At 44.2% G+C, this 12,137-nt stretch overlaps 2 protein-coding genes across 2 annotated transcripts in view; both read left to right on the top strand.

The window, feature by feature from the left end:
* Nucleotides 1-610: 610 nt before the first annotated feature.
* On the top strand, nucleotides 611-11,510 carry SLC25A19 (solute carrier family 25 member 19). Its single transcript, XM_048817529.2, has 7 exons — nucleotides 611-759; nucleotides 1,403-1,583; nucleotides 2,154-2,309; nucleotides 2,996-3,166; nucleotides 5,135-5,318; nucleotides 6,616-6,746; nucleotides 8,896-11,510. Exons 2-7 carry the CDS (start codon nucleotides 1,452-1,454, stop codon nucleotides 9,085-9,087), a joined length of 966 nt encoding a protein of 321 aa, XP_048673486.1. The 5' UTR covers nucleotides 611-759; nucleotides 1,403-1,451; the 3' UTR covers nucleotides 9,088-11,510.
* Nucleotides 9,459-12,137, top strand: part of MIF4GD (MIF4G domain containing) — a 19,299-nt gene continuing 16,620 nt past the window's right edge. The window contains exon 1 of the mRNA XM_048817534.2: nucleotides 9,459-9,569. The gene's annotated coding sequence lies outside the window, so the exon portion shown is untranslated. The remainder of the gene's footprint in view (nucleotides 9,570-12,137) is intronic.

Here is a 12,137-nt window from a genome sequence, read left to right as displayed (position 1 = left end):
GAGGGGATGGAGAGGCTGGGAAAAGGGAGTTCAGTTCCACCCTATCGCCCCTGGTGGCTGGAATGTTAGGGAACGTGTCCAGCTAGAGCCTGAGTTTGGGGAAGGAATTAAGGGGAACAGTGGCCCAATGCCACATGTTATAACTGTATAAAGGTTTTGCTCTGGGGTGGGGTGTGCAAAAGCTCCCTCTCCCTAGCAGTGGTTCGTGGGTGCTGGTGCCTTGTCTGTAACGCTGCTGCCATCAGCCAGGGAGCAGGAGACGGTGGCACTGGGAGCCTGCTGGCTGCTGCTGCAATGCAATCGGGCCTTTGGACCAGTGTAAGGTACTGGGGGAGGATGGGAGCAGAGGGGGTTGAAAACCAGGCGCCTCCTGTGTGTTCTCACTGCCTGCGGCCTAAGGCTGCCTAGGTCCCACCCACCACGGGCTCCTGGGCAGTGAAGGGCACAGTGGCCAACACCTCCGCACCCTATAAGCCCAGCAAGTAGGGGAGTTCCCTTGCCCTGCACGCATGCGCGCCCCGCCCCGCCCCCCTGCATTACGCTACGAGGTCTGGCGCCCCCGCATTACGCTACGAGTTCTGGCGTGACTACATCTCCCACCAGGCCTGGCGCCTGCGATGATCCTGAGCATGCGCAGTGTGTTTTGTCCTCCTGGATCAGGGCCGGGCGCTGGCTGGACTGTCAAGCAGCCGAGGAGAGGCTCTGGGCAGCGACGTGAGGAGGCGACAGCGTCCGGGAGCCGGCCTGGGCAGCACCGGGGTGAGTGTCGTCGTGGTGAATGGCTCCTCGGGAGGGCGCTGTGGGGTAGAGGCTTGAGGGGGAATTTCTGAGGTGCGGTGACCCCGGGTAGCTTCGACCTCAGCGCGTCCCCGTCCACACCAGCGACCGGTCCCCTCGGCGCGTCCCCGCGTCCGGCCGTTGGGCGACCGGCCGTTGGGCTCGCGGCGCGTCCCCAGCCTGACCAGCGACCGGCGCCTCTGCCCCCAGCCTGTCCCGGTCCAACCCGCGAAGTGTCCCTTCTGCAAGTCCCGACCAGTAACCATCACTTCTGCCCCCCATCCACCTGAGCCCCACACCAGCAACCATCCCCTCCATTAGGGCTGGTGCCAGCATGTCTGTTCCAAAAGTTATATCCTCCCAAGCCAAGGTGTGTTTATTGTTGCCTTTGTTAGGCTGGATGAAGACCTTTTATTTTGCTTTATTATTGATCCTGTTTAAATAGTCCGTGTGTTCTGGTGGCGGGAGCAGTTTTCGGAGTCGGGGGTTCCTTTTTGGGATCAAAAATATTCACAGGCCTGAGGCTAGCTTGTTGTGTGACAGAGACTTCTTTGCTCCTCTGCGAGAGGTCAGAAGTAGACCTCTCACTGAAAACTCCTCATGCTCTTCTGTCTTTGGACTGTAGCACTCCTGGAGGTTGATGCAAGTGGAGGCTGCCCGTGGACCAGGTAGTGATGGTCGGCTATGACCCCAAATCTGAAGTGAAGTCCATCTCCGCTGTGGAGGTGGCTGTGGCAGGATCTGCATCTGGGTTTGTCACTCGGGCTCTAATCAGCCCTGTGGATGTCATCAAGATTCGCTTTCAGGTACCTTTCCCAACAGCCCCCCGTGACACACCTGGAAGAGGAACATGCAGAGAATAAAAAGAAGCAATGCTTTTTCTTTTAACCTTTTATAGTATTTAAATAAATCATTGCCAGTGTCACAAATACACCCAAAAGCTATTACATAGCTGATTAAACCTCTGTGTGTGAGTTAAATACAGATTATACAAGGTAGACAGATCTATTTCTCTTTGGGGGCCGTTTCTGCTTTCTGTTAACAAATTAATGTATTTTTCTGCTCTGTCTTATTTTCTTGTACATAGCTCTTATGTTTTTCTTGCTTTTCCTTTTTCCCCCTCCCTATCTACCTGTCCTAATTTAGTTTTATTAACATTTTTGCTGAATATCACAGCTCTTTAGCATTGCACATACCTCTTCTTCTGCCCCCAACTCTTAAGGACGAGCAGCAGTGGTATCTGAGCCAGTTGTATCTGCCATGAGGGCACACAAGGAGAGGGGTCTGAGTTAATGTAGGACACTGAGCGTTTCAAAGATCAGTTCAGGTCCTTGAAGCAGATCACAGAGTAAAGTAATTTCTTTGTTCTTTTTCAGCTTCAGATTGAACAACTCTCCCCCAGAAACCCACTGGCTAAATATTATGGCATCTTGCAAACGGCGCACCGGATCTGCCATGAGGAAGGGCCAACAGCATTCTGGAAGGGGCATGTGCCCGCTCAGCTCCTCTCAGTCAGCTATGGAGCTGTCCAGGTAAGGTGTCAGGAAATCATCCAGGGCTAGCTTTGTTCTGAAATTTTTAGTTCCTATAGTGGCTTTGTCAGCAGCCTCATCCTGTCATAGCTGCCCATCACTTACCCAGCTGTCTGTAGGGCTAGACCATTCATAGGGTACTTTGTATGCCAAAGTAAAGACTCTGGCAGTGTGATTAGGTGGTGGTAGAGCAGTGGACCAAGAGGACAGATGTGGGTTCTAGTCTCAGATGACGTACTTATATGCTATGAGTCCTTGGGTGTGTCACTTATCTTTCTGGTTCACTTACTGGCTTTGTTCATTGAGGATGACAGTGTTGATGATACTGATTCGTAGGTTGTTGTGAAGCTTAATTCATGAATGTTTCTAAAACCTGTTGAGACCATCTATTGAAAGGTGATGTATAAGAGCCAAATGTGTATTATTTAATTAATAAATTGTGGAGAGGAGAGAGAGTTAAAATGGGATCGTCCTAGGAGGCCTTTTTGTTTTAAATCCCAGACTGTATTCTCCTAAAGGGAGAACTGAAGATTCTGAATGCCAAGAGTATTCCCTAATTTGATGGCTGCATCCTTGGAGGTTGCAAATGATGGATTTATTTATTTTTGTTAGAATGTGTTGGAACTAGGAGGGTTGTGGGTGATAAGAGTTTTCTCTGTGACGTATGTTTCTGTTTCTCTTTTAAGTTTGTGACCTTTGAGTGCCTGACGGAATTGGTGCACAATGCCACATCATACAACACCCGCAACTGCATCGTGCACTTTGTGTGTGGCGGCCTGGCTGCTTGCACTGCCACCATGACAGTTCAACCTCTTGACACACTACGCACCCGCTTTGCTGCTCAGGGCGAGCCTAAGGTATGAGTTAGGGGAGAAGACCTTTAGCTTTGTTATATTTGTTGCCAGTAGTCATGTTTCATTCAAATTAGTGTGGAGAAAACATCACAACTTCCAGCAGGTGATCTGGGAAGGCTGGAGCCCTTAATCGGTGGTATTGTCATTACTGCAAAGTTATCCTTTGGTCCATTGACACATGTTTTGTCCTGGCAGAGAGAAGGAGGAACTTTTCTTTTTGACAGGGCTGATTTGGCTCTCGTTTTGGTACTCAGCTGCACGAGGGATTTATTCCTCGGCCTTTCCTGAGGGGACATGTCTCAAACAAAGAATCAAAGAAATGTAGGGCTGGAAAGGACCTTGAGAGGTTATCTAGTCGAGCCCTCTGAACTGAGGCAGGACCGAGTATACCTTGACAATCCCTACCAGCTATTTGCCTAACCTGTTGTTAAAAACCTCCAGTGATGGGGATTCCACAACATCCCTTTAGGAGCCTATTTCAGTGCTTAATTATCCATATAGTTAGAAAGTCTTTCCTAATATCTAATCTAAATCTCCCTTAGTGTAGACTAAGCCCATTACTTCTTGTTCTACCTTCAGTCCACATGGAGAACAATCTATCACCATCTTCTTTACAACAACACTTAAGATATTTGACGACTGTTACCAGGTTCCCCCTCGGTCTTCTTTTCTTAAGACTAAACATCTTCAGGGTTTTTTTTAACCTTTCCTCATAGGTCAGGTTTCTAAATCTTACATCATTTTTATAGTGCCCCTCCAGACTCTCTCCAGTTTGTCCACATCTTTCTTAAAGTGTGGTGCCCAGAACTGGACGCAGTGTCCAGTTGAAGCCTCACCGGTGCCAAGTACAGTGGAATAATTACTTTCCTTGTCTTACGTACAACACTGTTGTTAATACACCCTCAAAATGATGATATCCTTTTTCACAACTGCATCACATTGTTGGCTCATAAATATGCGAAGTGTACAAAGAGTCATGTGCAGGTTCTTACAGGTATGAAGATTTTAAAGCAGTCCTCTAGTAATCCAGTTTTATGTCCTTGTTTATACAAGGATCGGTCTCCCCCCAACCAAGTTCTGTCTCCCCTCCGTTCTTACTGGAGACACTTAATTTTGAATCAGAGCCATTTTCTCATTGTGTTTCTGCTTGACTTGTAATGGAATCGCAATCCATTCCCATGTAGTCAGGGCTTCACTGCAGGAGTAATGGTGAAACTAGGCTGTGAGGAAGGAATCACACCTCTGGTACAAATACAAGTGCTGGTGAGCTAAAGCCATTGGGAAAATTACCAAAAATATGAGAAGTTAGATTTTTTAGTACGATAAGTCTTTGAGTATTGGTGTTTTCTAGCTACAGTCAAAGAAGACTGGACAAGAAATGTTCTCAGCTTGTTGAGTAAAGAGTTGTGACTGGCATATTTGACATCACTCTTGTAAATTAAGAATCTTTGAAGGACACGCTATCTGTGAGTTCAGCTGTGTTTTGCTCAGTTACCCAGAGCTTTCCACCTGCCCCATAATAGCTGTCCTAATCTGCCAGTCTCCCCTTACTATCACTTTCTGAAGCTATTCAGATTAGGGTGTTCTCAGTCATGGGGACCCATCTCTGGGGCTTGCTTCCCACCAGAGCCAAAGTTCAGGCAACTTCAGGATACAATGTCCAGACATGCCTTTCAGTGTCCAGCAGAACTGAGGGTTTGTTGGTTCAGTTAGTCTCATGTGGCAGAGATCCATGTTTATTCTGTCAGTCTGTTTTAATTATTATCAGGATTTCAAAGACTCAGCAGTGAGCGTTCATGTGATGATACGTGAAATGGTTTTGTTAATCTGTTTGTGCTAAAAATCAACCTGTTATATGTTGGGAGATGGGAATCCCCATGATCTGTATCAGGAATGTAACCGATTTCTGAATAGCTGATTGTAAGTGTATCTAACAGGAGAACTTTACTGTTTCTGTTTCTTGTTGTTTAGGTTTATCGAAATCTTCGTCATGCTGTGGTGACCATGTACCAAACAGAAGGGCCTCTGACTTTCTACAGGGGTTTGACCCCCACTATCATCGCTGTCTTTCCATATGCTGGTCTCCAGTTCTCCTTTTACAATCTCCTGCAACAATTGTATAAATGGGTGATGCCATCGGAAGGAAGGAATGCAGGTGGGTGCTTGGGACTGTGAAATACTCAGTCATGGAGGAAGAAGAAGGGTGGTCCAGTGGCTAGGGCACTAGTCTAGAACTAGGACCTGAGTTCAATTTCTTCTCCTGTCACAGACTTACTGTGTGACCCTGGGCCAGTCACTTAATTTCTCTATGCCTAAATACGTTACCTGTAAAATATCTAAATACCCTACATCATAGAGGTGTTGTGAAGATAAATACATTAGACTGTGAGGCACTCAGATATTGTGGTAATGAGGCCCATAGAAGTACCATCGACAGGAAGATGAACTCTCCAGTCCAGTATATTATTTCTCAATTTGAGTCACGCGGCTTGTGCAGTGGAAAGACCTTGCTGAGACACCCTTTATTTCTTTCAATTTCAGTAATATTGTGGGGATAGGACTGTCAGTGAGTACAGGATCTCTCTGAACAAGGGTGTGTTCTAAAGTTGCTTCCCCTCTTCGGCTTGTACAAGAGGATTCATCTGGTGCAGGTTAAATCTCCCAAGTTGTTCTAATATCAATCTCCTGCTCTTTGGCTATTCTGAGTTTTTAAGAGAATTTCATGAAAAGTGGCACCTTGACAGCCCTGGAGATGGGACCTCCATCCACCAGAGCACATACATCATGGGTAGGATCACTGCAAGTTTCTGCTCCATCAGAGTGTTCTCAAATAAAGAGATTACCTCCTATGCGTGAGAGCAGCTCATCCTCAATGTTTATTCAGTCTTAGACAGCAGGTTGTGATGGTAGTTTTGTGGACACCTGCCAATTAGGACCTGAACTAAGACTACCAAACTCCTTTCCCATTGGCCTCTGTACAACCACCAGATGTTACCAATTTATGATCTCTACCAACCTGTTCTGATTTGAACCCTCAACTGGAACTACAAGGTTCCATACCCTATTACCAATCTCCAGTACTTTTTTTCCCTAGCAATGTGAAAGCTTGCCTGGTTATTGATGATAAACCCTTCTGTTATGGTTTCTTTTGTGTATTGCCGTTTGACAAAGCTGCAGAATAAATCAGTCTTTAAATTAAGACTGGATATCTTTCTAAAAGATATGCTGTCACTCAAAGGAGTTGTGAACTTGATGCAAAAATTCTTGGGTGAGGTTCCATGGCCTGTTTTATGCAGAAGGTGAGACCAGGTGATCATAATGGTCCTTCCTGGCCTTACAGTCTATGAATAAATGGGTCTGATTTACTTTCCATGATGCTTTTGTAAATCAGAACTCCATTCTAATCCTCCATTTCCTCCGTACAATCTTCTTTCCACTTCTCTGCTTTTCAGGTAATGTTAAAAACCTCGTGTGTGGCAGCTGTGCCGGAGTTATCAGCAAAACCCTTACTTACCCTTTTGACCTATTTAAAAAGCGGTTGCAGGTGGGAGGCTTTGAGCAGGCCCGGGCAGCCTTTGGGCAGGTGAGAGATGTTTTGATCAACTGGTTTTCATATGTTTATTTCTTGGTCTACATTTCAACGTTACCCAGAAAACTCATTACCCAGATAACATCTGATTTTGAACAGGGTTCTGTTTATTTCCTCTCCGAGCCTACCAAAGCATTGTTGGTTGACTTGTTCACAATATACTATATATGAGAGAATCCTCTTATTAGACAGTCATTTGGGGTGGAACAGTCATCCCAGATAAGCAGCTACCCTGATCAGGAGATTATTTTTCCTTCTAGAAACAAAAATTTCTGAAAAGACCTGAAATTAAATAAAATACTGTAATGAGTAAAAATAACCATGATTTTTTTAAAAAATCACCTGTCTTCCTAATTTTGTAATTTCTGTGTTAAACTGGTGTTGAAGTTCTGAACTCTGATATTTTATCACCCAGTTAAACTCCTTAAACAAATGCAGAATTTTTGCTAGTACTGTTCTAAATAATCAGCAGTTACTGCTGTTCGCTAGTGGAATAAATTGCCTTTCAGGAAGATGACCCAACTGAGCCGTGTATACTATATCTGTATGTATAGATCTAGGCTGGGAGACTCAAAGGTGCCTAGAGGATTGACAGTAGTCATGGCCATGTAATAAATTGCATTTATCTTGTACTATTGACTGAGCGTCAGATTTTTAAAGGTATTTAGGTGCTTAACTCACATTGATATCAATAGGAATTAGGTGCCTAAATACCTTTTAAAAATCTGGCCCTAACTCACTTGCATTGTGCTCTTGGAGAGGGGTTGAATGAAAGTGTGGAGGAGTTTGGATTTATTTTATTTTTCTAGGCACTCAGAAGTCATGGTGGGTACCTAAAGAGACTTGTATAAATCGAAACAAATTAAATACTTCTAGCATTCCTTACCACCTTGAAATAGACACCCATTTTAAAATTGTATTAGAGAAATATTTCCTTTCTCCCCCAAATATGAAAATGTACCTTCCAGTTTCTATTGGCCTGACATCAAATTGGGTAGTACCCAATCTTTGAACCAATGACAGATATATAGTCCTGAGAGGAAAGGATGTAAATACTAGGGAGGGAGAGGAGTTATTTAAGTTAAGCACCAATGTTGACACAAGAACAAATGGATATAAACTGACTATCAATGAGTTTAGGCTTGAAATTAGATGAGGGTTTCTCACCATCGGAGGAGTGAAGTTCTGAACAGCCTTCCTAGGGCAGCAGTGGGGGCAAAAAACCTTACTGGCCTCAAGACTGAGCTTGAGACATTTATGGTGGGGATGGTATGATGAGATGGTACAATGGCATGTAGCTGATCTGTGACTGCTTGTAGAAAGTATCCCTAATCGCTGGTGATGGGACCCTATATACGGAGGGCTCTGAGTTACTATAGAGGATTCTTTCCCAGGTGTCTGGCTGTTGGGTCTTGCTAAAATGCTCAGGGTACAACTAATTGCCATATTTGGGGTTGGGAAGGAATTTTCCTCCAGGTCAGATTGATTGAGACCGTGGGGGTTGCCTTCCTGTGCAGCATGGGGCAGGGATCATTTGCAGGTTTAAACTAGTGTAAATGGTTTATTCTCTGCACCTTGAAGTCTTTAAATCATGTTTTGAGGACATGAGTAACTCAGCCAGAGGTTATTAGTCTCTTAAGGAGTGGGTGGGTAAAGTTCTATGGCTTGCAATGTTCAGGAGGTCAGTCGACTGGATGATCATGATGGTCCCTTCTGGCCTAAAAGTGTCTGAGTCTATATGGAAAATAATACCAGCACATTCTGAAACAGTTGTTCTGCAAACTCTGTAGCATGAACAGTGCATGAGGTGTGGTATAAAGGATTTCCTGTCATTCAGTTGGCATGTAAGCTGTTGCTGATAATGGTAAATGTAATTTGTGGCTGTGGTGCCTGCATCTACAAATCAGTGTACACTCAGACTGATTCTTTAACGCTGCCAATTAGTCATAGTGAATATCCCTAGAATCTCCATTACAGTTATCGAGAGTACATTTTTGAAACAGCCCTTGGCTTTCTTTCAAGTCCTCTGAGTACCTTTCCTGGATGTGTGGAATATGTTACAGAGCTTTCTGAGAGAATTCTGCCCAGATGAGCTGAGCTTGTGCTATTGCTCTCTTTACTGTCTCAACTCTTCTCCCCCCAGGTGCGGACGTACAAGGGTTTAATGGACTGTGCTGGGCAAATTGTGCGAGAGGAGGGGCCTGTTGGATTGTTTAAGGGTCTCTCCCCCAGCTTGCTGAAGGCTGCTCTCTCTACTGGCTTCACCTTCTTCTGGTATGAGTTCTTCTGCAACCTGCTGTATGCCCTGAAGGACACTGGCAGCACTAAGGGGTAGGAGGGCTGAAGAGGCAGGACTCATCAGCTGCAGTTTATTCTGTGGAGGAGTAAGACTAGTGGCCTCATTGTCACATGGAGTGGGGTGGGGAATGGCTCCTCCCTGCCAGGGCTCTGAAAACACGTGTCCACTAGCTTTGGAGGAAAGATCTGTTTGCAACAAAACCAAAGGAACAGGTGACTGCGGCTTCTGTTGAGGACACTGAGCCCTGGGGTACACTGAGCATCTTCCATCATATCTCCTATAGTATCAGCATTCATTTCGGGAGAAGGGGTTTTATAAAAACCTAATGCTACTACCCGTCTGGCAACATGCTCTGAAGTGGCATCTGATCAAATATATGAAATCCTTCAAGCACAGGGACCCATCTGACTTTGCTAGTGCCACTCGACTAGTGTCTAATGATGCCACATCTTTAAAGATTCAGCCCTCTGCTTAGGGCCTATCTGTTGGCTGCATATTCTCATCTCCCTGCTGTACAGGTAACCCCTTCCTTATTCTGCATAGACACCTGTCTTCTCTTTGCCATTGACATTTACTAGCTCCACATCCTGAGCCACTTTAAACATAGCGTCATCTAGCAATGTTTATGCCAACCCTGATTTGCTTTCTCACTACAAGTGGCAAGCTTACTTTTGTTTTACAAGTGTCCCTTATTTTGCCTCTGAGTTCTGCTGTGGGCCTCTTAGGGTTCTACTTTGCTAGTGTAATGCTCTTACAAACAGGTCTGTAGGTCTAATGCTGTTTGCTGTCAGGAAGGTCTCTCAATGCACAAAACCTATTCTTGCTTTGCACTGACATGTTGGGGCTCTGCTTTGCTATTAGATTGTCATGATTAAACAGATGCTATAAAGATTTTTTTTTTAACCTACCTTAAAATAATAAAGATAGTCCTGTGGAAACTAGTGACTCTTTTGTCATCAGAGAGCCAAGGAATTGCTGAGCATCTGGTGCATTTAGGAGATTAATTCTTTGAATCTGTTGCTGAGGCTTGAGAGAGACCTGAGAATTGCCAGATAGACTGAAAGAAATGACATAGTTGCTCTGTGCAGGGCATTGGAGCAGATCTTCCTCCCTGGAAATGTTTCCAAACCTTTTCTATTGTGGGTTAAATGATCTAAACCTGTCACAGTCCCTTGTCGGGACTGAAGGGCAAAGAAGCTTGAGGAGTTCGGAGTTGTTTATGTATAGGTTTGTTTTTGTTTTTAATTTTTCTGAAGCAGCCTGGTGAGCCTCTATTTGCACTAGGAGGGAATGAATGAGCAGAGAGCCTCCCCACTGATCATGGTTTGTTGCACACTGGGCTGTTGATGATACATGTGATGGGTCTATATAATATGATCATTTAGCTGGTGGGGAAGGGATTTAGTGGCCTCTGTAATAGAATGAAAAGACAAACCATGATAGACAGTCATTTCATCTCCCATCCTTGATGTCTGTGTCTTTAAAGTATTTCTAATGTGCCAATCACTAGTCTCTAAACATGAGTCACATCATAAGGAGGGGAAGTGGCTAAAAACAAGAGCATTGATTCCCCTTACGTAAAGGAGAGAGATACTAGTTTAATACAAAGAATTAGCAAGATGGGTCTTATTTTGCTCCTGTTGAGTTTTGCAGGATCAGTACGTCGGGGTTGTATTTCCTAGAATCAGATAAATTAAGTGATGGAAAAGATTCATTAGGTCACCTTGTTCCTCCCACTTGCAAGTGCAGGGTTGTTATTTTTGACTGTATACCTGACTTCAGTCCAGTTTCCAGTGACTCAAATCAATAGGGCTTGCACCACTTCCCTCGTGAGACTGTGCCCCAGTCTAACTGGTGGCGATTGTTGGAATTTTCTTCTAATGTAATCCTATCAGTGAGGATTTGCTTTGCCTGAAATTCACCCCACAAGCTGCTCAGCAATTGCATTTGTTTTTATCCTAGTGCCTTTTATCATCTGGGTAAAGCAAAGCACTTTACTAAGCAAAGTACAACATACTAATATTACAGTAGCTGTAATGGAATCCACAACAGTTGCCGCTTAGCCTTGGCCAGTAGATCCTCTATGCGCAAATACTGCAATGAACACTTTCCAATAGCATGTGTATTATTTCCAATAGCACTGATTACCTGAACTCATGTACAGTAACATTCATCTCTCAGGATGTTTACACAGAGCCGTATTAGGTGCTTCAGTGAGGAAAAACAAATGTTCTAGGATTGGTTACTGAAGTGAGTCATTTTCCCTTTTGATTTTAAGCCTCCATTGTTAATGCAGAGCCTTAATCCTCTGCAGCATTTCTAGCAAACATCTGAATGGACCTTTTGCAAATGCAGTAGATTTAAGGCTTCTGACCAGCTGTGTTTTTTCCACAATATATGTTTAACGTGTGCCTGTCTCTAAAGAGAGGAAAGAAAACATTAAATATTTATTATGTTCCTGTCTGGCTTTTCCTTTCATCTCTTTTGAAGCACTCAAACCATGTATATGATGGGGTGATGCAGTTGGATCATATTGTACAAACACCCTCTAACAAGGGCCTGATCTTGCTCCTGTTGCCTGCAGTGAGATCAAGGCTCATGAATTATACTGCAGATGCAACCATATTTTTTATTAGAATTCCAAAGTTCCTGGGCTTGGTCACTAGAGGGTACCGTTGCCCCAACCGCAAAGCAGGAGATGGCTTCAGTGCTTAGATATCCATTACTGCACAATAACTAGTGATTGTCCAAATGGATTTGCACAAGCTTGATCGTTCCACGGTGTGAGAATTAAAGAAGCAGATGTTTGACCTACTTCGCCAATCTGTGGTAGACAAGTTCAGACTTATATGTATCTGTAACACAGTGTTGCAGAATGTTATCAACAGCTGCTAATTCTTCATTCACTAAAGCTGCTTTCTAGCTTCAAGAGTATGCTTTGTTCTACTTTTTATAAATATGCTAATGCTAAGGAGTAATGACCAGCCCTCATCACACATTAAGCACTTGGTAACTTTGGAGCATAAAGACAGGTTTCAGAGTAACAGCCGTGTTAGTCTGTATTCGCAAAAAGAAAAGGAGTACTT

Source organism: Caretta caretta, chromosome 14 (genome assembly GCF_965140235.1).
Source record: "Caretta caretta isolate rCarCar2 chromosome 14, rCarCar1.hap1, whole genome shotgun sequence".
NCBI classification, from domain to species: domain Eukaryota; kingdom Metazoa; phylum Chordata; order Testudines; family Cheloniidae; genus Caretta; species Caretta caretta.
This window is presented reverse-complemented; position numbering and strand designations above follow the sequence as displayed.

What these genes read in the sequence shown, in the direction of transcription:
- SLC25A19 (XM_048817529.2), top strand. Translation starts at nt 1,452, where the DNA reads ATGGTCGGCTATGACCCCAAATCTGAAGTGAAGTCCATCTCCGCTGTG. An exon ending in TCATCAAGATTCGCTTTCAG is followed by an intron (nt 1,584 to 2,153) that starts GTACCTTTCCCA and finishes GTTCTTTTTCAG; the next exon opens with CTTCAGATTGAACAACTCTC. An exon ending in TCAGCTATGGAGCTGTCCAG is followed by an intron (nt 2,310 to 2,995) that starts GTAAGGTGTCAG and finishes TTCTCTTTTAAG; the next exon opens with TTTGTGACCTTTGAGTGCCT.